This window comes from Ambystoma mexicanum, chromosome 1q (genome assembly GCF_040938575.1).
Source record: "Ambystoma mexicanum isolate Mex_15411 chromosome 1q, UKY_AmexF1_1, whole genome shotgun sequence".
Taxonomy (NCBI): Eukaryota; Metazoa; Chordata; class Amphibia; order Caudata; family Ambystomatidae; genus Ambystoma; species Ambystoma mexicanum.
In genome coordinates, this window is record NC_090922.1 from 1,267,398,547 (window position 1) to 1,267,425,856 (window position 27,310).

At 44.6% G+C, this 27,310-nt stretch overlaps 1 protein-coding gene across 2 annotated transcripts in view; it reads left to right on the forward strand.

Annotated features, from left to right (window-relative positions):
• The window catches only part of OMA1 (OMA1 zinc metallopeptidase), an 821,003-nt gene that overhangs the window by 513,937 nt on the left and 279,756 nt on the right, over window positions 1-27,310 (forward strand). For both annotated transcript variants that reach the window (XM_069642087.1, XM_069642086.1), the window contains exon 6: window positions 18,315-18,443. In XM_069642087.1, coding sequence (XP_069498188.1) covers window positions 18,315-18,443 — 129 coding nt within the window. The remainder of the gene's footprint in view (window positions 1-18,314; window positions 18,444-27,310) is intronic.

The following is a 27,310-nucleotide window of genomic DNA, read 5'->3' on the forward strand; positions in this document are numbered from 1 at the left end:
GGAGGCTCTGTCAAGTTCCAGAGTAAGGGCCATGTTGAAATCGCCTACCCATGTGATGTTGTAACCAGGGAATTTATTAATATTTTTTGCGCATTTGTGGAAGAATTCCGGTGTGTCTATGTTTGGCGCATATTTATTTATCAGCAAGAGCTTTTGCCCAAGAGTTTCCCCAGTGAGTACTACACATCTCCCCTCCTCATGGAGCCTGAAGTTCAGCGAGCTGTGGATGTACGTTGCAACCCCCGGGCATGCGTAGAGTAGAGCCATATCTGTGTATGCCCTAGCCAGGCATACGAGGGATAGGTGCATCCCGGGCCAGGTGTATCTCTTGTAAGCATAGGATATTGATGGCATGGTCCTTACTATAATTTCTGATCAGCCTGATTTTTTTCCCATTAGTTAGGCCCCTGACATTCCAAGACATTATGGACAGAACTGAGACTTGACTATCCCCCATATCTAATACAGACTTTGCAGTGTGCATGCCCTGGGTGTTCCCATCGTATTGCACAATGCAGTGCCATGTATGCTACTTTATCAGTCAGTGTGCCTCGTATTTGAATTCCTTACAATACGGATGCGGAATGATGACTGTTGGATGTGCCATGCTTCCAGTCATATGAATAATCTAGTTGACTTGTCCCCTCCCCCAACCCTCCACCCACGCCAGAAACAACAACCAACCAGCTCCCATCCCACCCCCACATGAAACCCCCTCAACAATAACATTCTCAAACCATACCGCAGTGTATGCGGTTAACTGGCCATTGAGGGCGGCCCGTACTCTCCGCACTGCAACGGCTACTTTCGATCTAGCCATGACCGCCAAACATAGCCCATAGAGACCTAATGTGCGACCAGGCTGTGGACAACTTAATTGTAGGGGTCATAAAGGATACAATAACACTGTTGAGACGAACGGTGCAGGGATCCCCCCCCCCGGTTCTGGTAAATTTAAAGCAAAGCGTTCTGCAGCCTCTTGGGTAATAAAAAACAGTGTTGAGCTGTTGTGTTGTATGCATAACTTTGCTGGATACATCCTGGAGTATTTTATGCCCTTTTTCATGAGCATGTGTTTAACCGCATGGAAGGTTTTTCGCTGATCTTGGACCGCAGGGATGAAGTCCAGAAAGAGACGGATCATAGAGCCCTCCCATATCAACTCTCCCTTTTCACGTGTTACCCTTAATATGACGTCTCTGTCTCTGTAGCAGAAGATCCTTGCTATTATTGGGCGTTCCGGTGCTTCGGGCGTGATACAGGGGGCCAGAAATCTATGAGCCCGTTCCACCATAAACATGTTAGATAGCGTAGGGTTTTCCAGTATATCAACCAGGAGTTGCTCCACAAACTTCTCCATATTGCCTATTTGTGTGGATTCCGGTACCCCCATGATGCAGATAATATTTCTCCTGGAGCGCCCTTCCAGGTCCTCATTCTTGGCCATGACCTTCTTCACTGACTGTTGTAGGACCACCATCTCGCTCAGCAGGGTCACTATCTTGTCTTCACCCCCACCGATTCTTTGTTCCGCCTCTGTCATACGCCCAACCAGCTTGTCTATCTGGATTGCTGATATGTCAACTTTGCACGTGAGCGCATCGATTTTTGCTCCAAGGCTATCCGTGCTGTTTTTTTTGGTATTAACAGCGTCTGGTTCAGGGCTGTTACATCCACCTGCTCTGTTAGTGAGGTCGAGAGGGGTGACACAGCGGGCTGGGTTTGACCATTGCGGGCGAATTGCTCCATCTTCGTCTGCTTTTTTGGGTTTACCATGCTTGGGTTTTGCAGAAGGGTATTATACTGCTCGATCCGTTGGTATGGTTGAGCGTTAGATTTGTGTTGTATACTGTTCCCGAGGGCAACCGGGCCGTGTAGTGCTGTCTCGATGCTTATGCACACTCTGTAATCAAGGTTGCAAGTCGGTCCGTCTCCCCCAGCGTGCTTATGGGTGAGATATTGACACCACTGACGTTCGTTGTCAGATAGTTAATGGCCGGGGCTTAGGCTCGTGCTGTTCCTCTTACATCCCAGTTGGGTGCAGTCGGGCCCACCGGGGCGCGGGGGTATTCACAAGTTCTCCACAGGTCCTCTGTAGCAGTTCAGGGTGTGAATTAAGCTGACTCACATGGGCATGGAGTGGGAACAACTCCATGCAGTGCCAGAGCTTGGGTGAATGAGGGTGTAGATCGTCCCGGTGGGGGCCTTCCCCACCGTTCGGACGGTGGGGTAGGTGGTGTGCCAGGCTCTCTGGTCTCCGAGGCAGTCCTACAGATCTTCTTGGTGGCCTCAGGTGTCTGGGGGTCAAGTGCACCCCCCCCCAAGGTCAGAGCGGGGGTCTGTGGGAGCTGACAGTCCTTGTGTGGCCCCTGTCCCTGCCCTATGGGGCAGCCAGCACACTATGCCCCAGATTATTCAGGCCCCGGGCTGGGGTGATTCTCTAGTTCAGCAGTGGTGTGGTGCCGCACTTGTGCAGTACACCGAGGCCATCCAGAAGGCTGCAAATGACTGGTTGCCAGGGGATGTGTATTGCCCGATTATCACAAGGGTGGTCTCAATTGATGCCGTGGGTGTTACTGTGAAAGGGCCCCCCACTACTTCTAGGGTAGTGAAGCTCGGGTGATGCACTTCGCTATTTAGGCACAGGCATGGTGGGGGGCCCCTCGTGGCAAGATGGGTGTGACAATGTTCGCTCTGGTGGGCTCCCGCCTGGTTTAGGGCGCCTGTGCAGCTGCGAGGGGGCACTCACTTCTTCGACCGGCCGGGTCGTCGCGACGTGGCCCTTCCACGGGGAGTGTCGCCGCTTGGCGTCAGCAGGTATTGGTGCTGGTGAAAAAAAGGGAGGGGGTCTCCACGGCCGACTCTGGGGCAGCGGACCCTCCAGCCAGCAGCCCGCCACTGCCTCGAGTGGGGTCGGAAGTCCCAGCGCACCCACGAGTCAAGCCGACTCAGTCCACACGCCCGGGCTCCTCAGCCGCAGCACTCCTCTGTGCGGACTGGAGCAACTACAGTCTATTTGCAGAACTTCTCTGAGCCTGGCAGTGACTTCTCCACTGCGGTTGTCGCAGAGGTTTTTGATATATAGTGGGGAGCAGTTTAGTGCACTGCCCCCGCTGCTGGCAATCCAATTCAGACTGCTATCTCCAGCCACCTGGGCCTCGGTGCATGTGTTATGTTGGCGGCCTTCACCTCCCCCACTCCAACGGACGTCTCAACACCCGATGGGCGTACTGATGCTTGAAGGCTCCAATCACTGTTGTTATTACACCGGGGGCAGGTGGCGGGGGGTGCAGCAGTGCTTCAGCTTGCTGGTCAGCTATATTTTTGGGCGGTTCAGGCGGTCTGGGTCTAGGATTATGCAAGGATGTTTGAGCCATCGACAGGAGCCTCTCAGGCAGCGGCCATCTTGGTGAGCCGCATAATAGCACCCCCGGTCCAATTATTAAAGCGTGTTAAATTCCAAGAAAAAAACATTTTACAATAGTAAATGGGACACTATAGTAGAAACAGTCAAAGCCGGGTATTCTGTGACCTTTTTGTTAACATGTATCTCCGAGTAGGGAACACGGTGAACCTGCTCTGCAAGGTTGTATAGGGATGGATGCTTAGTTTGATCATTTTATCATTATGTATTTATTTGTTTTGATTCATATTAGAACCTTTACAAAATCAAAATGCAACTTACATTTAAAAAGAGGCACAACACACTTCAATTCATACATCAATGTGCCATAGAAATGATGCTCCAAGAAACATCTATAAAAACACACATATATAAAACATGTCATATTTCATCAGATCATAAAATAAAATGTCCTTCATTTTCCTAGAAGTTTCACTTAACTTCATACCATGCTCGTAACAGAATATAGAAATTTCATCATAATTAAAATTCACTGCAGCTCGTATTTAGAGTACTACCTACTTTGTGCGTTCAGCTTTGCCAACACTACTCCCCAAATTTGGAACAATGCTATATGAACTCTCTCCAGATCTGTATTTAAACGAAAGTTTCAAAAATCATTGGACTTAATAGCGTTATAGCTTCCTACGGACTGACCCAATAGTGTCATGTAGGTGGGTCCTAACTTGAGGCATGATGTAATTACGTGTCTTGGGTGATTCGAGGTTGAGGCCAGATTTGCAAATCCTGCAAACTCTTAGTTCCAACGGTATCTTAGTGAGGTCACCCTGGAGAGCTAACACTGGGAGTTGATTGGACCGGAGGCCCAACAAAAAGCTGCAACAATTAAAACTGCGTCTCAAGATAGTGATGTGCTATATTAGCAATGTATTTATAATTATGTAATGTTTGGAGATGCGTATAATTATTTAACCAATCCCGTTTTTCGATCTTATTGCTATATATATTTCACAGTGTTTCAAACTGGGTGAAACAGGTGAAATCTGGCTGCCACTCAGAGAAACAGTCTTTGTTCAACTCTATGAAAGTATCTCCCCAATTCAACGGGATGTTATGTTACTGTCATTTCTTAAGCGCACGACCACCCAGAGGTATCTTGGCGCTGGAGAGACGGGCACACATCCACAGCAGAGAGCTACTGAAAGAAGAGGCACAGAGCTAGCTAGAAGAGGAGTGTCTTAATTGCTTTCCTGAAAGCCAGATGAATGTAGTGGGATGATGTAGTATCACAAATCAAACCCATGATTTTCAACCGCTGACATTTGGGCCTGGATCTAAGCTTAATGTAGAGAGTACTTCTGCATGTCAGACCTGGCTTTTCAAGGACATCAGCCCTAGTTCCAGCCATAAATAGGCCATCGACGTAGCCGGAGGAAGACTCAGGAGTGTTCTCCAAAACCACGTTCAGCCATTTGAAATCCGTCAAAGCTAGAGCCTCTATCCCATATAGTATAGTGGGTACGAAGCTCTTTTTTTTATAAAGTTTGATAATTACTCTGACTGAATAACCAGCAGTCTGCCTAGCGAATGTATTTATGGAAAATGCAATTTAGCACGCGTTGCGTTTCTTACTGTTTCTGTCTGTGATGGTTCTATAGTCGCCATCATACTGCAGCTCAATTCCAAGATAAGAGTAGCTAGTAATGTAGTAAACACTTTGAGAGTCTACTTCGATCATAACCCTATTTATCCTGTGGCTAGACACCACCATTATTTTGGTCTTACTCCTTTTAATTACTAGGTCATTCAGTTTGGCATACTCCATAAGGTCCATGAATTTATTTCTGGCCCCTCTTGTAGTGCGATCGAGCAGGATTAAATCGTCAGCGTACAGTGAACTTGCCACCTTCCCCATGCCCGCTTTAATGGGACAGCCCTCTACTGCTAGCAGACGGGCGGGTAGATCTGCCAGGTAGAGATTAAATAACAGTGGGGCCAGCACACATTCTTGCCTGACTCCCCTGTTTTAATTCCAACCGACACTGAGCACAATCCTGCATTGTCCAATCCAATCTGCATACTACTACAGAGTGTAGATGTATAATGATGGCCAACAGCCTATCGGGGCAATCATATGCACGCAGTTTCTGCCCCAGTCTTGTATGGTTTACAGTTTCGAATGCGGCACTAAAAGCCACATATATTAGGTACAAAACAGGGTTCCCTGTAATGGAAGCCTCTTATCAATGAATCCATTAAGCTGATATTATGGGTGGTAGCTGAACCTGGTCTAAAGCCAGTCTGTGTGGGATGTAATATGCTGTTGTCTACAGCCCAATTGTGTAGGGCGTGCAGCACACAAGTAGGGAACAGCTTACCCAGAACATCCAGTAAAGACAAAATTCTATAATTCTCTGGGCACTCTCTGTCCCCTTTTTTGTTTACAGGCAGCAGAATAGCCTGCTGCCAGGTAGATGGAACTGTTTTGTCTGCACAGACTTTGTCAAACAGCATTGTTTTTTAAAGTGGCCCATGCCGAGGGCTCCGCTTTCAGTATCACGTTTGACAATCCATTAGGACCCGGACCCCGAGAGCCCTTCAAGGCTACTATTGATGCATGTATATCTTCTGTACTAAAGGACATAGGCCATTGCATAGATTCCTCCATGCTTGTGTGATTCTCTTCATTAATCACGTATTTGTCCTGGATAAATTGGACTCATTTACACTCTGGTATTAGATTGACTGTGTTATGTCTTGTGCCCCCCTTGGCCGTATTCTATAACTGGCAAATTGTTCTTGTCTGTCCAGAGCATAATGTCTCGAACAACTGCTGCCACCGCACATTCAATGCTGAAAAGCTCCTGCTCCTCAGCCAGCTCTTATGTTCAGCTGTTAAAGATATCAACCTAACCTATTCACATCATACTTCTCTGCCATGTCCAAATTGTATCTGAGTAATTTATTCACAGATTGTGTGATCTTAGTAAAATTCCTAACAGACCAAAAGACCCTGTTGCCACCATGATTAACTTCGAGGCCTTTCCCACCGAATTGCCTACCCGAACTGTACTGTATGTTTACTGTCAGAATAAGCATGTGATGGTCACTAAAATCGTTACTACGAGACTTAATGTGGACAACTCTCTCGGAGAAAAGATTACTGCCAAAAAAATTATCTAGTGCAGAGGATTTCGTTCCCATTTTCCAGGTGCTTTGGCCAGGATGATCTCCCAGGTGTGAAACCATTGTACATCAATATGTCCCATTCTCCAAGGAAGTTGACCCATGACCTACCTTTAACATTTCCATTCTGCGATACTATAATACTAATTGGCTTCAAATATTTGTATAGAGAGCATTCCACTTGGTCACAACAGTGAGCGTTATGATCACCACATATCAATATAAATTCATGTTCACCACCGAACAACCAAGACGAGCAGATGAAATCGATAGACTCATAAATCTCATCCAGCAACTCTTTCTCTGGAGATACATAGATGTTTATTAGCAGACACACCAGAGGTTCCATAGACTCCTTTATTGTAACCTCTAAGGCCAGGATATTATCAGTGCTCAGAATCAATGTCACATTTTGTAGGAGTGCAGACTGCCTAACCCCCACCATTAGGCCGCCAGAAGGACGTCCCTGTGCACCCTTGGTGCCAGGAGCTGAAACAGAGTAAAACCCTCGAGATGGATCTTTGCTGTGAGCCACCTCTCCTGTAAAAACAATACATCAAATTTATCAAAAAGTGGGAGGGAGCCCTTTGGGTCTAAAAAGTGAGTGTGCCCTCTAGTGTTCCAACTTAGAATTTTCATAGGTCATTTAACCTCTACCAGCTGGCACATAAGAAATGTCCTAAACGATTCCCAACCCATCGTATCTGCAGTAACAAATTCTTTCCTTAGAACATTTGGCTTTGCGTTGGTGGTTAATGTCAACACTGGTTGAATCGTCAATGGTAAGCTAACATGGGTTGGTTAATCCAATATGTAGCCTGCATTCAAGATGGACCCTTGATGGCTATGTATTAGAGTAGTTACTTCAGCTGTGGAACAAGGCACCCAAACAAAGTTCCCTCCTTATTGGTTTGATGAAGCAAAAGTCAGCAGATGAAAGAACTCTCAATGCCGGTATGCTTTTATACATGTTGAGTAAGTCAGAACGATTGGTACTTTTCTCCGTAAATGTAAGAGGGCCTCAGTCAATCGTAAAAATCTTTAGATCTTTTTCAGTAGGAGACAAGGCTAAAGGTTGGGCTGATGGGAACGGAGGTGCCTGTTCCGGCTATGGGTCAGGGATACAACTATCTTCGTCGCCCAGATTGTTGATCATTATCTCTGACACGGCTGGACCTAGGGTAAGTACTGTTTTGGGTTGTAATGGACCAGCTTCATTCTGAGCAGAACAGCCTCCCTCCCCCAACAGCCAGCTGGTCAATGTACCATTCGACCTCTGTCGTACTGGATGTCTAGCAGTAATTTTATCCTTGCCCTTCTTTGAGTGTGCTGCTTCAGGCATTAGTTTAGTTGCGTTCAGTGGGTCGCTATGCACCTGTTTAGATATAGAGATCAGTTTGCGGCCCAATGCTTGTTTGCACAATCGGGCACATTTGGCCAAGCGTCTTTGTGATTTGTACATGGTTAAGTCTGTGTCTTCTTCTTCCTGTAAATTCGTGGGCGTAAGCTCAACTATTGACTCCTGGTGGCAGATTACATTGGGCACCACTTGTAGTTGAGCTAAAATCGGGGCGACCTGATGGTCAATAGTGGTAGGCACTCCTTGCACTCGTTTGTCCAACGCCTCAATAATAGCAGTAGATGACACTGCAAAGTTTAAGCAACATTTTTACTGCAAAATTCAAGACGCCATCTGTATGATCAGTATTGGTCAGGGAATTAGGCGTATTTCCATTGCAAGGACCGTTAGTGCAGGCATCGGTATGTACAACTGAACCCCCATGGTTACTTTGAAAAAGATTGGGTGACGCTGATCAACATTGTGCAGTTGACTACACCACCTGGATGCTTACAGATATATCATTAGTTGTTACTTCGAGTATATCAGATAGCGACTCATAGCCGTACAAGTTGGCTGACGATAAGAGAGGGGGTGGGTGAACTTCCACATTTATCTCCCCCCTATCTTCAGGCACACAAATCTTCGTCTTCTGGGGTTGGTGCAATACACGCTGCTGCTGCTCCTTGTACCGAGTAGCATAGCTCTAGAGTTATTATCGATATCTCCATAATCGGTGTTGGAGACATTCAAAAGCTCCAGTGAAATCACGATGGCATTGTTGGGTTTGGTAAAGTTTGCATTTGTTTTGCGCTTATCGTTATTGTTGGCCATTGTTCCGGGAGGCTGGATATAGACTGTAATTTTACTCAAAGCCATCATGTCAGGGGCATTCTTCTTAATGCTGGCAGTCACCGACCGAGTCTTCACTCGAGTTGTGTCCAAGCTACTCATGTCAGTTGCATTGTGGCAAGGGGGGGGGGAGTTTACCATACGGCTTTCCTTTCCTTAAGCTGTGTGTGCGTGGTTTGGAAGGCACCTTCCTGGGCATGTTGTACTTGGTACATTCGGCACAAGCTCAAAGAACACAGCCAATAGTTAAAATAGCAACAAAAAGGACTTACATTCTATGGCTGATTACAATGACAGGTGTCAGCATAACACTTTAACTATAGAGACGGTCATCCACAGCCTAGCGATAACCAAAGTAGAAATGGAATACATAATAACTCTCCAAACAATATTGTACCGGTGCAAACTATACCAAATGTGGAAGATACCACCAATATCTGCAATTTGAAGTTGGGCCAAAACTCCATCGAATGCCCAAACAACCCTAATTTGTCATAAAAAAATGAAAACAACCCGAATTTTTCATCTATGCCATCTTCAGTCCCAAAGCACCTTACTGTTCCCAAACCAACTCCTTCAAATCAACCCATTAAAACTCCACCAGGCATAAGCACCACACCTACACAACCACCGATCGAGATTGGAAATGGATCCTCGACGCCTTGTGGTAACAGGCACATTGAAGATCTAACTGAGGAAGCACAAATAGATATGCTGCTAAATCTGACGCAACATCTGGTAGAGGATCTAGATATCTCAGAAGAAGCACAGATTCAACCAAGTGACTCCTCATTCGGAATTGTGGATGAATATGAGAAATCGCGCACTATGCTAGAAGCACAGACCAATCTGTCATGTGAAGACATATCCAACTCTACATTTGACTCCGATGGAACACACTTAAACCATACCAGAACTGACGCCTCCCTTATCGAATCACCAACATCACCGTTAAATCAATTACCCAACACCGGATTACCACAACCAATATTTATCAATCTGCGGAAAATTATAACCTCACGAGCTCTATCTTTGAAAAGAACCCAACAAGATGCAGATGATTTGATCCTCAATCGAACAAATGACTTGTGTCTATTTAAAGCAATCACCAACTTAAATAAGCTCACCACAAAAGACATATTGACAGTAAACCTTTCGGATGAGAGCCATCTAGATAGAATTCAATTACTTCTTACGTCCGCTAGCACAAAACAACTAATGTTTAACCAAAAGAGTATACTATCCTCATTTGGATTTGAAATAGATAATGTCGAACCACATAAAGAAGCAGAACTGGAAAAAACTCTAGCAAAAGAAGGATTCGAACTAAAACAAGCCTCTAATACAGAGAAACAACAAATAATAGTAAGAGACGAAAACATCAAAAGAAATACCTGGAAAAGAGAAAACGGGCACTATGAGCTCTATAATATCATCAAACCAACGTGATCACAATGAGCATCACATACGGAGGGTAATGGATTGGTCTCAAGTAACATATTCGGAGCAATGCGATAATACCCAATAACCATCACTGCAACAATCCAACTTCAAACTTTCATTATGTTCGTGGAACACACGAGGAAACAGACACCTATTCGAAGAACAGGCACGCGATTTGACTACATATGACATCATGTGTATCCAAGAATCATGGATCACAAATCTACCGATTTGTGATGGCTATGTAGTGATGATGACACCGGCAATAGCCAGTAAAAAAGGGCTACCATCTGCTGGATTATTGACCTTAATAAAAATGGCCAGTAACCTCAAAATCATCGAATCACTTAATATCAGTAACTGGACTCAAATAACTGTACTAAGTATGATCAATGAAGATCCAAAACACATACCCGATTTACACGACATAGTTAACAACTACTGGAATCCAGTGGCTATTGCACATGAAACATTTATTGACAAAGTTTGCTCCGGTATTAATGACATCGTCCTAAGATATCCAAAGATCGACCTTATATTATGTGGGGAATCTGCATTTGTACGATCAGACTGGCAAGGAACTAGAAACAAACAATATGCCTTCATGGGTCAAATGCTGCCTCAAAGAAATGACAACCAGTGGTCTCTCCAGAGTACATTTTCTGGACAAAACTACACTCAAACCATTGCATACATGGTCTCGTGGACCCTCCCGTGCCATAATTGATTACATTTTCCTAACCGATCAGATTCACTGAAAACTGCTTCAAGTTTAAAATGTTAAATCTGATAGCAGTGATCACACAATTTTGACAATTGTGTGCCAAGCGCACAACCCGGTGAAAGAAAAACTCAAACTCCCAAAATTGACTTTAAACCCGAGCCTGAACAGACTACAAATCTCTCACGAAAATCTGAACAAAATTGTCAACCCAAATGAATAGCAGTCTTTTGTCTGATACTCAGCGGTTGAACTACCCACAGCTACTTAGTATCATCAAGCTCCTCCCAACAACAGATAAACAAAAGAACCAATACCACACACAAGCATACTCGAGAACAATCGTGAATAAGTAAAAGGAGATGAGACGAGAGGTCAAAAAGATACAGCGCCTACCTCAACCAAACCATGGAACAATAAGATTGCTTAAACAACAATACAAAAATTGGATGAAGAGCAATAGAGCTTTACAAAGCCAAAATGATGCCGAAACAATGCTGCTTGCATTAAATAAGCCAAACATGAGAGACCTGTGGAAACTATTAAATCCCCAAACAGATCCCGTAGACAAGATGGCAACAAATGTGGATGAACAGAACTGGAAATCGCACTTCCTGACTCTTTATGAGGACAATACTACTGAAGGAAACAACATCTGTCATCATCAAAAAAGACCCTGGACCTTCATCTGGGAGACTGAAGACATTGTGAGAGCGATCACTAAATTAAATCCATCACGAGCGCCAGGCCCTGATGGCCTCTCCAATGAAATCATTAAAGCGAACAAAAACATCTGGTCAGATATTTGTTCTCATATCTTCAGTTCAATTGACAAAACCAAATCCATTCCTACATCACGGCAAAAGGCGGTTTTGCTACCAATCCATAAAAAAGGTGACCCAACAGATCCTTGCAACTACAGATCTATTGCTCTGCTAGAGCCATTGGGAAAGATTTTTGCCAACATACTCCTGAAGAAACTAAACACCTGGGCCAAAGCAAATCAAATATTTGCAAAAAGACAAACTGGCTTTGTAAAACATATCAGTACAAGCATCAACTTATTTTTACTAAATGTGTTAAAACAAGAAGCAATCTACAACAAAAGGCACATTTTTGCAGCATTTATCGACCTCGAATTGGCTTTCGACCTACTTAACAGAATTCAGCTGTGGTCTAAACTACACCAATGGGGATGCCCAGACTCCATATTGGAACCTTTGAAGCTACTCTATGAAAACAGCTCTATTAGAGTTAGACTTGCAAAAGACGGCACATTCTCAGAATATATACCAACATACAATGGCCTCAAGCAAGGTTGTCCATTATCAGCGACATTGTTCAACCTGTTTACAGCTGACTATGAAACTAAGACTAACACCCCGATGGACAATCCCCCAAAATTAAACGCAACAAGCATCCCATGTATTATGTACGCGGATTATATTTTTTTATGCTCTCAGACACCAAGAGGCCTCCAAACAGCACTAATAAAACTAGAGATGTATATGAAAACAAATCATCTTGAAATAAACACTCAAAAATCGAAAGTCATGCAGCTTGCATCGACCCGTAACACAAGTCAGCAACCGAAAACAATGTTTTTGAATAAACAGCCCCTAACAAGAGTAACAACAAATATCTGGGGATGTGGGTGAATCAATCACCAACAGAATCAAACTGGGGTAATCTCCTCCAAATGAAAACCATTTCACTAGCCCGCCAAGGCCGTTTCCTACGCCGCAAATTTGGGAAATTCTCAATGCAACCAATCACAACGTTTTACCGACAAAAAGTTGTGGCAATCCTTCTTTATGGAAGCGAATCAATGATTAATCTAGATGGGGCAATATGGACACGGCTAGAGAGCCTCTTTTGGAGGAAGGGTTCTATCATTACCTCAGTCTCTCCCAATGGTCCGTATCAGATACGAACTGGCATTACAATCTCTGACATCACTCCATATATGGAGAAAACTAGATTTCTACAGAAAACTCATCACAGATTCCAACATTCCGGCATTAGAAATATTCCAGGAAAACGAAAATACAACTCAAGCGAACAACATATCTGCAAACACTGTGCCCGAAAAAAGCAAAAAAGAAAATCGCATATAGCAACTGGATAGAGACTATTGAGGCAAAGGCAAAATACAAACTCAATCAAGAATGTAAATTTGATACACATCCAGTGAACCGCCTCCCAATTTATTTCCAATGATTTCCTTATACTCAAGTGAGAGACCTGTTTCTACGCTTCCGGCTAAACCTGCTACCAACTCGTGAACTATTGAGTACTAGGAATCTTCTACCGACGGATAAGGCCTTTTGCAGATTCTGTAAACAGGAAAATGAGCCTGAACCTCTGATGCACATCATCACTGCTTGTCCAGCCCTGACTGATACGAAAATGCGCATTAGAGACATGTACTTAACTGCCCCAACTGAACTAACAACTGAAGATCGATGGGCTAAATTTCTTCAGGGCAGAACGAAAAAAGAAATCTTCACCATTGTGTACTTCCGAAAATCAATACTAAAATTAAATGGAAATATGAATGAAACATTTAATGTATACCTAATGTGAGCATATAGTTGTGAATCAGCATAATCAAAGATGAAAGGTTTAATATCTAAACCAAATCATTTTTAAAAAAAAATAAAAATAGAGACGGTCATAGTCCCTTCTGAATTTCAACACAGTATCTCTCCTCCGCTCTCTAATCGCCTGAGCACTGAACACACTGAATTTGAATGATTACATTGGTTATAGGGCAAGTATTTCCAAAAGCAGACTTGGAGCTTATGTCCTGAGCGTGTCTCTCCACAATCAACACAGAACAAACTCTGCTTCCTGCACTCCTCAGAATCATTTAAATAAACTTTTTCATGAATCAAGTAGTACATTTTGGGACTCACTGAATGTCATACTAGTAGTGCAGCAGGAGAAAGAAATGCAAGCATTCAGTTTCTCCCAGGAGGGGTTTTAGAAGAAGCAAGATCACAGAAAGGAGGTAAGGCCCTGGGCCCCAAAACGATTCCTCTAGAACTGTTTAAGAATGAAATAGCTGTATGAGTTTAGAGGTTGGATTGAGTTTAGATTAGTCTAGAAGAATTCCCAGCCTGACAGCGGGGAATATTCATGGGCATGTGGATCCATGCCAGACTCATGCTGGAGAACAATAGTAAGAGGTAAGTAACTTAAACCATCTCTGAAACGATTGGCATAAATCTTATTGCAGATTCAAACAAAATGCTTTTTAATTTTTGCGGCAACAGATTTTATTGTTGTACTTCATATATTTGTTTTTCCCTGTTATGAGTTTAATTGCCTAATGTTTTCAATTTTAGTTGCGCTTGAAATTGATAGGTTTTGCAACTTTCATGGCTGAAAGCTGAAAAAAAGTAGATGATGATGACGGTCATTATATTAATGTCATTTACTAAAACTACAATTCTATTCCAGTCCACTTGTGTAGTGATTGGACTTAAAACCCACCTTCATCTTACACCCTATGTTCTTTAGCCTGGACATACCTATGTGGTAAAATGGTTTATTATCAATTGAGGTCAAGCAAATGCCACTGTGTCTGGGTTCCTACTCCCATCATATAAAGATAATTATGAAAACAACCTCAAACCCCAGTCTTCATTCATGCAGATTGGAAAAAACATAATTTATGGATCTAAAGGCTTCTTTTGGAAAGAGTATTTTTCCTCGGTCTCCGCCTCATTGCTGTTTATGGACAGTTTCAGTAATTTTAAATTTTAGTTATGACATTGTGGTTGGCTTCCAGAAAATGGTTTGCTACTGGTATTTGGTATTTTTATTTCTTCTCTCCTTTTTGTTCACCAATTCCCTCCTTTGTAGATCTAGTGATTTCATCCACATAAACTTTTCCACCAGGGCATTTTATGAAAATACCTTTCTATTTTAATTGTGGCCCTGAAACCAAGGAAGCTGCGTGCCCTGGGTTGAGTGATGGAAGAATCAGGGCAGCAGATAATACATTTTTGAAATTGTATTAAGTGATGGGGGAGTAAGACGCTGGGTAAGCAAGAGAGAGTTGATGTTAGCCAGCTCAGAGCGAAAACCTATACCGGCTCATATATCTCTGTTGAAACCTTGCTGGTGGGCTGGCTCCCCCACTTTGGTTGCTAATCCTAACGAATATGCACTACCGTGTTTAGCTATGCTATATTGAAATCAGGCATAAGTCCTTCAAATTACCCAGTACTGTGTAGATTTTCTATGGAGGGATAGGTCTATTGCACTGTTCATTGTGCCATCAGGGATCTCCCCGAATGCTACAGATGTTGCCCAATGAAGGTACTGTGTGCCCTTTCAGATTCATTATAACTGGTGTGTGTGTGTGTATTGACTTGAAAGTGCCTGGACCCATTGACAAGCTCTTTGATGTTAAGGCTTTCATGGTAAGAAGTAACTCTGTTTGAAGCAGAGATACTGTGCTTCTGTGTGATACTGTCTTGTGCCTAAGAGTTCTGCGACAATGCTTGCTATTGTTTCATCAAATGTGAGACAAGTTGTTGATGGATTTACATCAACAGTAAGAGCAGGAATAATGCTAGAGTTCTGTTGCTGCAAAGTGAGGACTTCAAATTAAAATTCGGTGATAGTGTATACAAGATGGCTGTCAAAGGTTGAAGATATCATCAGCAGACAATGTCTTCATGTGGAGGCAATGCATGTCTTAGTATGTGTTTGAGATGTAAAAGGTATGTTTGCTTCCGGCGACGCTCAGTAAATCTAAACATCTTAATGAAGACCTGGGGAAAATAGCTATAGTTGTACTAGTTGGGTTCCCACCCAGAAGACAACCTTTGATGTGGTACCGTGGCGAGAAGGCCAATTTTTCTAAAAGGTTAACCCTTGTCACGTTTGTTCCAAAGTTTACCCACATAAAGGCCACTTGTGAAATGGTGGCTATGGGTATTCCTTGTCCATTTTGTAATGAAAGCTGTCTGGATAGCAAGCAGTGCCATGTCTGTCTCTTTTGGCTGAGTATTGGACCATCGCCACAGTCCGGCCTCCTTCTGCTATTTGCCCCTTCCAGAACTCAAAGATTTGTTTGAGATATGATGCAGTTCAATTTCTAACAGAAGAACACCATACCTCTTTGTGGTGTTTTCTTTCACCTAATCAAGAAATGAAGCATTAAGAAATGTTGGTTTTAAAAGCATTCCAAACCCAAGTGGTTATCAAAGATATCAGGGTGCCAATGTTATCAGTTAAGGGGATAGAGTTCACTTTTTTATATCCTCCCTCCCTTTTTATATCTTCCCACCTCTGTCCATTGCCTTCATGCTGGCTGGCTCCATGTGCATTGTTGATAAGTCTTCAAATTTCTCTCGCTTCTTGTTTTCATGGGCTTCTTATACTTCCCCCAATTGGGCTTTATTCCATTTCCTATTATTGGCCATGTTGCATCCTCTGCTCCAATTCGCAGTGCCCCTTGCACCGTGCACAGCCCCTCACCTCTGTTGTTACCCTCAATGCACCACCACACACCCTACTGTAGGGGAGGCTTGGCATCACAAGTATGACACTGACACAATAGGTACAATTTGTAAAACCATTATTGAAGTTCCTGGGGTTGGCAAAACTCCTGCTTTGCCCTATAATTAAGATGGGAATAGCTTTGACCATCAAACGATAAACAAAACAGTCTAGTGAAGTCTGTCAAATAAAAATGGCCTATGCTAACAAAACCTAATGCCTGCCCTGTCTCTTGTACAAAAAAGTGTATAAAGGATAAATGTATGCAAAGGAAAAATCAATGTTCAAAATAATGAATGTGACTAAATCAGCTCTCCTGCCCACGTTAGACCACACAGAGTAATGTGGTCCTTGTAGGCAGGATGACACACTCTGGCTCGGGTTTTCAACACAATAAACAGTTCCAAAAATTGGATCGAGGCCCGCCTGGCCTTCCAAGTTTAAGTCTCTCTTTCAGACGTCAAAATAATGGTTCAACAAAAGTTCACGTAGATCCCCCTCTGTCGTGCTCAGACCTCTTCAGAACACAATTGAACAAAACTTGCAGGGGGGCTCACCTTTCCCAAGCTTATTACACTTCGGGTCTCCCTCAGTCGGGCTCAAACTACTTTCGGATGTCAAAGACATTTGAATGTACATGTCTTTCTTTACAGAGCTCCGCAGGACCACTTTGACCCAAAGTTCAAGGTACAACTTTCACTCTCCCTTTCTCTAGGAGTTAATTTTGCTTACTTTGCTTTTGCATTTCATTCATTTTATCGTTACAAACAATGTACCTTTCACATAGACTTTCAAGTGGGCTACTTCCTTCGCCTGACCACTCCGTTAATCAGTATCGCTGATTTCACAGCTGTCCTTACTTCAAAAGTTCATTCACAGGTCTGTCTTTCTTCGCGTCTCATCAACACGCGTGCAGCCTTCACTTGCTATATAATGTTGCTACTTCAAAATGACTATAACACGCACCGGTCTCTCAGGTTGCTTGCCAACTCACCAGCTGTGTGCGTTTCTTGGTTTTACGCTTTCCCATTCACGAGTCAAGGTTAGTACCACAGGCTTGGCCTTGCCTCCCTAACTCTGCCGTTCACCCGGCAGTGTTGCTGGTGTACTTGGAACACAATGCAGCCTTCTGATGTGGGATCTGGCCTTCTCCACGTGTCTTTCGTGGCCTGTCAGAGGCAACAACCTCCAGTAGGGAACTCTTGGGGTTTTCGACCTACTGCTCTCGTCCCTTTTTCTGTCGCTATGCTCCAGTAGGTTTGCATTTGTCCCGGAAATTCTGCTCGTAATTAGCAGGACATGTCCAGTACGGTGTATGAGAGTTAGTCTTGTTGCCCTCAGTCACCCTCTTCCTCGGCCAAGTGTTTTTGTAAAGGGGGAGGAGGCAGTTGGGAGCTCAGAGAATCCTAAAAACTAGGATAGGTTATATGAACAAAAAAGGGGGCATACCGCGTCTCACCATCGACTGCCTCACCCCCACTTCCCGAAGAACCCTCACCCAGGTGATCCTCCCACACTGGTCCACACCCAGGGTCTGGATCTAAAGGCGATGGCTGTGCCCTGGCCGTCTGAGAGAGAGATCCCAGAGGACGAGCGGCTTAGACACCCTCCGGTTTCTTTCACTACCCACTGTTACTAAATTAATGCATTGGACTATGGGACAGCGCTGACCTTTGTATTGACCTATCATGTGCTTCTGATCTAAGAACCATGCTCTTTCTTCAGTGCATACAAAATAATAAATAAATACAAATATATGTCAACCCCAATTGCTGAACATGCAAAGAAACAGTAATATTCTGGATTTTGTTTGTTTTCCTTTTGCTTCACAAAATAACCTGCATGTAGTTTTTACAAAATAGGTTGCACAAATGCATGTCCTTTTCTTTCAGGCAGATATGGCCAGTGTGTCCCACTTCCTGGATTTCCTGTTTCTCATTTCCCTGACCATTATCTGGGCGCTCTGTCCCCTTGACAGCCTGGCAGTTCTTGGCCAGTGGATCCAGTCAAAGTTGAAACAAGTAAGTCTCTGTGTTTGTCTGCAATCATTCCCATGATCTAGTGTAAGTACTGGCACCATGTTGCATGTGCATGATACACTTTGTACTTTACTTTATCTTTGAGGAATTCTAGTTTAAACTTAAGATATTCCTCCATTAATTATCTAGGTTTATTAAGATAATTCTATGCAGTAGCATGTCCTAATTTAGAGGTCTCCAAACTGCAGTCCTCCAGATATTTTGCATTACGGCTCCTATGATCCCGGACCAGATGCACAACTAGACCGAAACTTTGGTGAGGAGCAGTTACACTTCAAACGTTGGGGAAGAAGCTAATAAAGCACATTGGCCCACTGACACTGTCCGCAAACCTTTTTTGTTTTGTCATTCAAATTTTTATTGGTCACCAAAAGTTAGACAGAAATATACATCATTTTGTGGTGAACAATGCTATTTGTTAGAAAACATTCTGATTCCTGAATGATGATCAAAATCTTTATGAAACTGCAACTGAAAGACCAAGACAAACCTACAATAACAGTATAGATGTTCCATTGTTACGCTATGTTAACCATTCATATTAATGTAAAGGTTTCCAAATTCTGGGGTTTGTGATGAATTCCCAGATAACCATGTTTGTTTGTTTGTTTGTTTATTAACTTGTAGTGCGCACCAGACCCGAAGGTATCAGGGCGAATTGCATACGACAGCTTGCTTGGTTACAGAAAGTACAGTTTGCATAGATAAATTTACAAGATACAGAGTATACAATCTGGATAGGATAAATTGCGCAGAAAGGTCCGAACAAACGGAATGAAAGGATTCCAAATCTCAAAGTACTGTGGCATCTCACCCTTTAAGAAAGTACCAATTGTATTAATTGCGTCCTCATACCAAATTCTTGTGCACCACTCCCGAAAATCCAGAGTAGCATTGGATTTCCAATAACGAGCTACTATGGCTTTGGCGGCCACCAGCTATTTAATATAGCCCCCACCCCCATTTTCATTTCCCAATAGAATTACTAATGGATCTAACGGAAGGCCAACCTCAGATATTGATTTATTAAGGGTGAGGACCTCTTTACAATAAGATTGGATGAGACAGCAAGACTGCCATATATGAAATAAGGAACCTTTCTCGAGTCCACATCTCAAGCAGGATGAAGGAACCTGCGGGGTTAAACTTATGGATCCTATCATGGGTGAGATATTATCGGAACATTATTTTATATCCATTTTATTTCAGCTGAATGCAGTTTGACGATTTTATAGCTTGAGACCAGATATTAAACCAAGACATTTAGTCCATCTGGACTCTCATCTCTCCTTCCCATTTATCCAATTTGTGATGAGTCAGGAAAGAGAGGCGGACACAAGGTTATATTATTCTCAACAAAGACATTTTTTAAAACAAAAATGGGTTAGAAAAACGCCCCTGTAGCCCTATTCTGCAGAGGAATTTCCTTGCCTAGAAACAACTAGAGATCTGTCTGTGTCAAGTAGTCAGTAACTTTAAAAAAGTTCTTGTGTCCTAACATTCTAAGATGACCCTGACACTAGAACCAAAACAACAAAGGGTGTAAGGAAATGCCTTTTGGCTTGGTATCCCTTCCCCTGAACGTTTAGGTAGGATGGCAAAAGTGTGAATGTTGCCATTAGTTCCGTTTGTGTCTTTGTACTGGACTCAAAAAGTTCTTGTTCAAATAATAAACTCCATGACTGTCTTTCTTTTACATGGTCAAATAATAAGTTCCATTACCACTTTTCTTTAACTTGGTCCAAAAAATCATTCAATGACCATCTTTCATTAGGTCTTCTTGTAACTTGTGCAGATTGCCTGGTATACTTCCCTGTCACGAATCCTTTGAGGGGCTTTTCAGATTCCCTGATATACCCCCCTGCAAAGTATCTTCCCACAATGTCTGAATTTTCAGGTGCCGGGTATTCTTGGCTGCCAGGGCTTTCTTCACTGACTTCACATATCCTCTGGTATACTTCCCTGCCAGGTATCTTCCCACAATGTGTGAAACTTTATATAATTTCAAATGCCTGGTATTCTTGCCTGCCAGGACTATTTGTTACAATGTTCTTTTCACTATATGGTGGTAGCATATATCTTGAGGTGCTCACTATATGTGCCTATGGAAACACTCATTTTAGCCCCGTCCCCCATTGGCATCGCATGCACCTGGACCTGCTTATGGCTTGTTGCATTTTATCTCGTCGTCATTCAAATATGCTAATTATTGGATATTTGGAACAGTATTGGGTTTTATCTGCATTCAACCACTTTTGCGTATTATCCATATCCGCAATCTTATACCATTCAGGTTACATGCATGTCTCAACGACTCTGAGCAAACTCACCGGTCACTCACGGCGTCCCCGATGAAGCTTCTCGCTGGGTCCGCTTCTTAACGGTGCAGACATTCTCCCAGTGTTTCCTGTCGCTCAGCAGTCACTCACCGGCTTCTCTCCTTGACCTGGACCGGAGAAAGCTGCTTCTCGCCAGATCCGTACCTCCAGTAGCTACGCTGCAGTACCAGTGTTTACACAGTCCTTCAGTTGTGCATGCTGTGCCTCTCCTCCTTTCTCGCCACGCCGGTATGTGTGCCTCGCATTCATGAGCCGCTGCAAGGATTTGTACGTCCACTTGCTCTCTGCGTTCTCCTGCATGGACGACTCTCTCACTGCCTCTGCCATTTTTAAATGTCCTGCATACCTAGTTCTAGTAGAACTAGCCTGCGCGTTAGGCTTCAGGCTTCCTTTGAACTGCATAGACTCCCTCCTCCTCTTCTTTGTCTCACTACTTGAGGATTTATGGGAGTTGAAGTCCATAGATGTTATTGGATTTCTAGGTTGTTGTTCAAAGGTCTCTCATAAAGATATATCAAAACCAGAAGATGTTATGTATGAGTTGTGAATGGTTCAGCCATAAATGGGGGCTTGACTAGCATGTTTCAGAGGAAAGAAGTTCTGACTTTTACCACAGTGGGGAACTGTCAAGTGACAACAAGCCATTAAGGACTTGGGTATTATAGGGTCTTCCTTAAGGAAAAGGGAGGAATACCACGTCTCATCCAAGTCACCACCTCCCCCTGGTATTTGTCACCTCCCATGTGGTCCTCCCCCACATAGTTGCCCCTAGGGTCAGGATCAGGTAGCAGCTGCCGTCCCCTGGGCACATTGGAGGAGGTCGCCGCAGGGGAATCAGTGAGAGTTCATCAGATTCATTGAAATGTATACATGTGGAGGACCGAACCGATTTGCATTGAGTATATTATATAATGTAGAGACTTTCCTAGTTGGTGGGTTACCCAGAAATAGGTCCTCTACGTTTGTTGTGTCCCTGCTACTCTGTCTAGTTATCCTAGTGTAAGAGACATAATGTCGAAGCTGTATGTAGCCATACTTATCGGCTTCAGTCAGTAGAAAACCTTGTTTGCAATCATCAAAAGATAAGAGATCCCGCCCCTGAACAATTGAACTAATCATTGTAGTCCTCCTCTGAACCACACATGAAACTGCTGAGGAAAAAGTCCTGGCAGTAACTCTGGATTTCCCCAAACTCAAGTAAGCGGCGATGGGAATGTTGTGAAAGCATATTTTTTCACGACCCTTTTCCAAAGCAACATCATCACCTGGGTCGTCCGGTGGATTTTAGTGACACCTTTCCTGGAACCCGGAGGCAGCCAACACCACTTGTGTAAAGGAACCCCTAGGGCCGACCGCTCAATATCAACCCAGTGTTTACTCCTGAAGCCCCCTGATTTAATCTCTAGGAGAGGGACCGATAGCGCTGAATAGAAGTAGCTATCTAAATCTGGTACTCCCAGACCACCATTCGCTTTAGCCTCCATCATTGTATGCTGGGAAACCCTAGGGAATCATCTAGCCCATATACATTTGAAAACATGAGCCTGTAGAATCTTCGTTGGAATCGGTATGCCTAGCAGGGTGTACAAAAATCTAGGGACGATCGTCATTTGCATTCCTGCTATTTTCCCCAACCATGAGATTTCAGACTTCTCCCACCAATCCATGTCCTTTTTTAGGATCTTACATCGCCCCGGGACATTTTGTTGATACAGTTGGTCATATGACAGAGTAAGAAAGATCCCTAAATATTTCAACGGTCCCGATGTTCATTGGAGATTGAACGCCCGCTGCAAATATAGTGGCTATCTGTTCAGACACATTAAGAATATGAGATTTAGTATAATTGATTTTAAACCCTGAGGACTTCCAGAGTAACTCCAAAAGGGATAATACATGAGACAATGTATGTCCGGAGTCTCTCATAACAACAAAAGTCATCATTATATAGAGCCCATTATATAGTACTAGCTTATGGTGTGTCTGATCAACCCTGATCCCAAAGATATTTTCAGTAATCTAACCTATTGCGTCAATGGCTTCAAAGACCATACAAATAATAATGGGGAAGGAGGGCAGCGCTGTTAAGTCCCCTTCTATAGAGATAGTGGAGTAGATGGCAATCCATTTACCTTAATCCTCATGGTGGGATGGACAATATTAGCCAGGACTCTAGCCCTACCCAAACCCAAGCAACACCTCTAAGATGAGCCCAGTTTATCCTGTCAAATGCCTTTTACTCATCTATCGACAATATCGCCATGGATTGGTTGTCCAATCTTGCCCACTCCTCCAAATCAATTGCTCTACACCTGTCATCTTGAGCCTGTCCTTCGGGGGCAAAACCCTGTCTGATTGTGACGAATGTTCCCTGGGAGCACCTTCTATAATAGGATTTGTATTTAGTCCGGTCCTTGCCATGTTCACCCAGAAGCGTTAATATTGAATCGCCCATTGTAGGGGTGATTGCCCGTCATGAAATTATTAAATAGAAGGGTTTGGTGCAGAACTAACTGTTCAGCAAAAAGTATGTAAAAAAGGACAGAGAACCCATCATGTCCAGGCGCCTTACCCGTAGGGCGTGGCCCAATAACTTAAGATACCTCCTCCCTTTATATTGGGAATTCTAATAGCTCCTTATCGTGCTCCAAAATGTGTGGAAGCCGTGCCCCATGATCAAAAGCCTCCTGACTCTGTAAATCCACATTTTCTTCTGCAAATTAATTGGAATAATAGCGCAGAAGGATATCCATTTTAGCAGCATCTGAATACGTTTATACGCCAGAAGCCGAAATGCTTTATAAGATGGACTAAAATAAAATTGCTACATTTTCAATAAATAGTAAGAAATGTCTGAGGCCCATGTAGCCTTCTACTGAGCCCTGGCCATTTGCAATTGCCAATGTAGTTTCCTCGACCCACACTGTCCATACTGCTGCTCCAGCACATGTACATTTGTCCTGATCTCCAGCTTCTGTGCCTCCAAAATTCTCAATGTGGGATTTAAGGCTTCCCAGATCAGCCCTATGGAGGCATCATCCCTACTATTTTCATAAAAATATTGGGCAATATGTTATAATGGTTCTTGGGTGGAATTCTACTCTGTAGAATTCCACCCATGCTATGATGTCATGTTGAGCTGTGTTTACTGATGGTTAATGTTCTACATTCCAAGATATACAGTTGGAGTTAACTGAAGAGCTGACTGTAGGCTCAGCACTGCTGGGCTGAGGCTGGTTGCCAATAAAGAAGCTCTTTTACTTACCTTGTGTCTTCTTTACTACACTGGCGACGAGGGCAACCAGCCTCCAAACCCACGCAGCCGTTTCTGGCCCAGCAGTAGCCCACGTTCCCCCTGAAGAGTTCCTGATCTGGAGGCCCCCTCTGGCTCTTCAAGGGAAGAGATACCACGACGCCGTCCGTGTCGGAGGATCTGCTGAGGAAGGGGGAGTGACCCTCCCTGCGCCGCTTCTACTACACAGGCTGGCATCTCTGGCCTCCGCTCCCCATCCGGGGTAGCGCGCACGCTGCCAGCACACAGCCAACAGACACCAGCAGAAGAGACCGGTAGGCCCCAGCTGCGCTCCCCATCCCGGGTCGAGTGCAGAGCCCTGCCGCTTCCAGCGGAAACAGGAACAGGTGAGCAGGCTGAGCGACCCTTCCCTGCGCCGCGGACACCACAGCCGCGTCCATCCCCTGCGCCACGTCTCCCTGCTGTAGCTCAGCGCGGTTCGTTCGCGGGGAGAAGAGGGCCGCAAGCCGGAGGGGCAGCGCGAAACAGCCTGGACGCGGAAGGAGAGGCAGTACAGTCAGCGTCCCCCCTCCACGTTCCCCCTGCTTGCAGCGCCGCGTATCCAGAGCGCAAGGGAGAGGGAGGGATCACCCGGCTGTTGTTGAGCGCAACGTTCGAGGAGCCAGCCAAGGGAGCTGCAACCTCACGACCAGGAGGAGTGCGGCGAGGGCCCTCGGATTAAAGAAGCCCCTCCCACCGCACATGGAGGAAAGGGGTGTGCTGGAGCGTTGTTTTCTCGTCAAGCAAGAGAAAATTAACCCTGTACAACACTCGGGGAGGAGACTAGCACCAGGAAGGGAGCGGAGGAGGCTTTCTTCCCGAGCAGGGTCTCCGCCCATACACACGCAGAGGAGTGAGGCGTGTCCGAAGGAGGGCGTTTCTTCATCACTTGGAGGGGAAGTTAACCCTGTGCATTCCATGTCTTCCATATGACACTGTTCTCATTGCTTGTCTTCCACGAGCTCGGAAGGGTGTGACAGCTATAGCAGAGGTTGAACTGTGCCCGTGCTCAGTGGATGTTTCTTCATCGCTGGAACGCAATATTAACACTGTGCATACTGTGTCCATCCATCAGACACTGTTCTCATTGCTTGCCGTCCACAAGTGTAGAGGACTGTGAGAGTCATATATAAAGTTGAACACTGCCCTTGTTCACTGGATCTGCCAGTTGGTTTGCATCAGCCCTGAAATGCAGCACAACAATGCCCGTCCACCCCCAGCCTTTCTGGCCAGCCCTGGAGAGCCTGCAATCATATGGGACTTATGGGTTGACACGTTCAAGGTCTACTTGAGGGCAGCAGGTGGCGCAAAATACACTGATGATGAGAACAAAGCAGCGTTACTTAACTGTTTGGGGACCGAAGGACTCAGATTGTTCAGGCACCTTCCAGGTCCCAATGTGCATGCTGCCCCCGCTGCCTCCGCGGAAGGAGCTGAAGGGGGTGATGCCCTACCAGGGGTAGTACTGGCCTATGAAACCGCCTTAGGCAAGTTGGAAGCCAGGTTTGGCAAGAAAGCTAATGTGGTACTTGAGAGGTGTCATTTTTTCTCGAGGGCTCAAGGTTCCGGTGAGGGCATTGATGCCTTTGTGACTGCTCTACGTACTTTGATTGCAACCTGCAAATTCACAGGGACCATTGACGAATACATCCGTGATCAGGTGATGATGCGGACGAGTGATGTACGTGTCAGAGAGAGACTGTGGATAGAGAAAGATCCACCTCTAGATAAAGTCATTGAGATAGCCCGTGCCATTGAAGAATCCAGGAGGAGTGTAAGGGTCATGACAGACAAGGGAGAATCTGTGCATGCCATCATTCCCCGCAAGTCCACGGAAACCAGGGGGAGGAACAAAGACACCAGAGCAGGGTCTTCCTCGAAGGACCTGTGCAAGAATTGTGGGTGGCGTGGCCATGTGACCGGAGTAAAGGGATGTCCTGCTGCCAATGTAGCTTGTAGAAAGTGCAAATCTAAGGGACATTTTGCCGTATGTGTAGGAGTGTTGTCTTCACTAAGGACTCAGTGAACATGGTGGACACCCAGGAGGAAGATGATGATGTGACCATAGTAGGTTACATGTGTGGTTCTGATGGGAGTGAAAGAAGCGTACTGGAAGGTTCGATGCTGAGTGTGGGAAGTTGTAAGAAGAGAGCGTGGGCGACCCTTATGGTCAATGGTGTCCCGTTGGAGATGATGGTGGACACAGGGTCTCCATATTCCATGATATCCCCTGAGCTGTATGAGCCCAAATTCCACAAAAGGGTTTCTGATTTGTTTTCTCCAGACATAAAGCCATACGCCTATGGACGTCTACCAATCAAAGTTATAGGATTTCAATGGGTTGACATAAAGTCTCAAGGTAGGACGGCTAGGGGTAAGTTGTATGTAGCCCACAAGGGTGACCCTGTTGTGGGGTGGGAGGAACAAGCTGCCCTGGAGCTACTTATTAGGCCGGGAAAACCTGTTCCGGTAATGAGTATAACTGAAGGGAACAATTGCAATGTGTGGTCTGGAGGGATAACGGCAGAAATCCTTGAGAGTAGATTCCCGTCTGTTTTCACTTCCGACTTGGGCAAATTGAAGGGTTTTGCACACAGAATAGTGCTTAACAGAGGTTCAATACCCGTTGTTCACAAAGTCAGAAGGGTCGCTATCATGGCTCGGGATGCTTTGAAAGAAGAACTGTGCAAACTCAAGGAATCAGGGGTCATAGAAGAAGTAGAGTCTTCAGAATGGCTGGCCCCGGTGGTGTTAGCACGGAAGGGTGATGGAGGATTGAGAATGTGTGTAGATCTCAGAGATCTCAATTCATGCATTTGGGTTGACAGACACCCTCTACCCAATATCAATGAGATGCAATCGTTGGTGTCTGCGGCTTCATGTTTTTCTACTTTTGACCTCTCATCTGCATATCATCAGATTGACCTACACAGAGATTTTCGCCCACTTACTTCGTTTGTAACCCCTTTTGGCGCATTCCGTTTTCATAGGATGCCGTTCGGATTGGCTTCCGCGGCAGCAGTTTTTCAGAGGATTATGCAGAAACTCTTCAGTGCCATTAAGGGTGTTGAGTGTTTTCAGGACGACATCCTTGTGTGGGGGAGATCGCAGGCAGAGCACGATTGCAGGGTCCTGGAGGTGATGAGCGTTTTGCAGGATAGTGGTCTCACTGTAAAGCTCAGTAAATGCAAGGTAGGCGTCCCCTGCGTGACTTATCT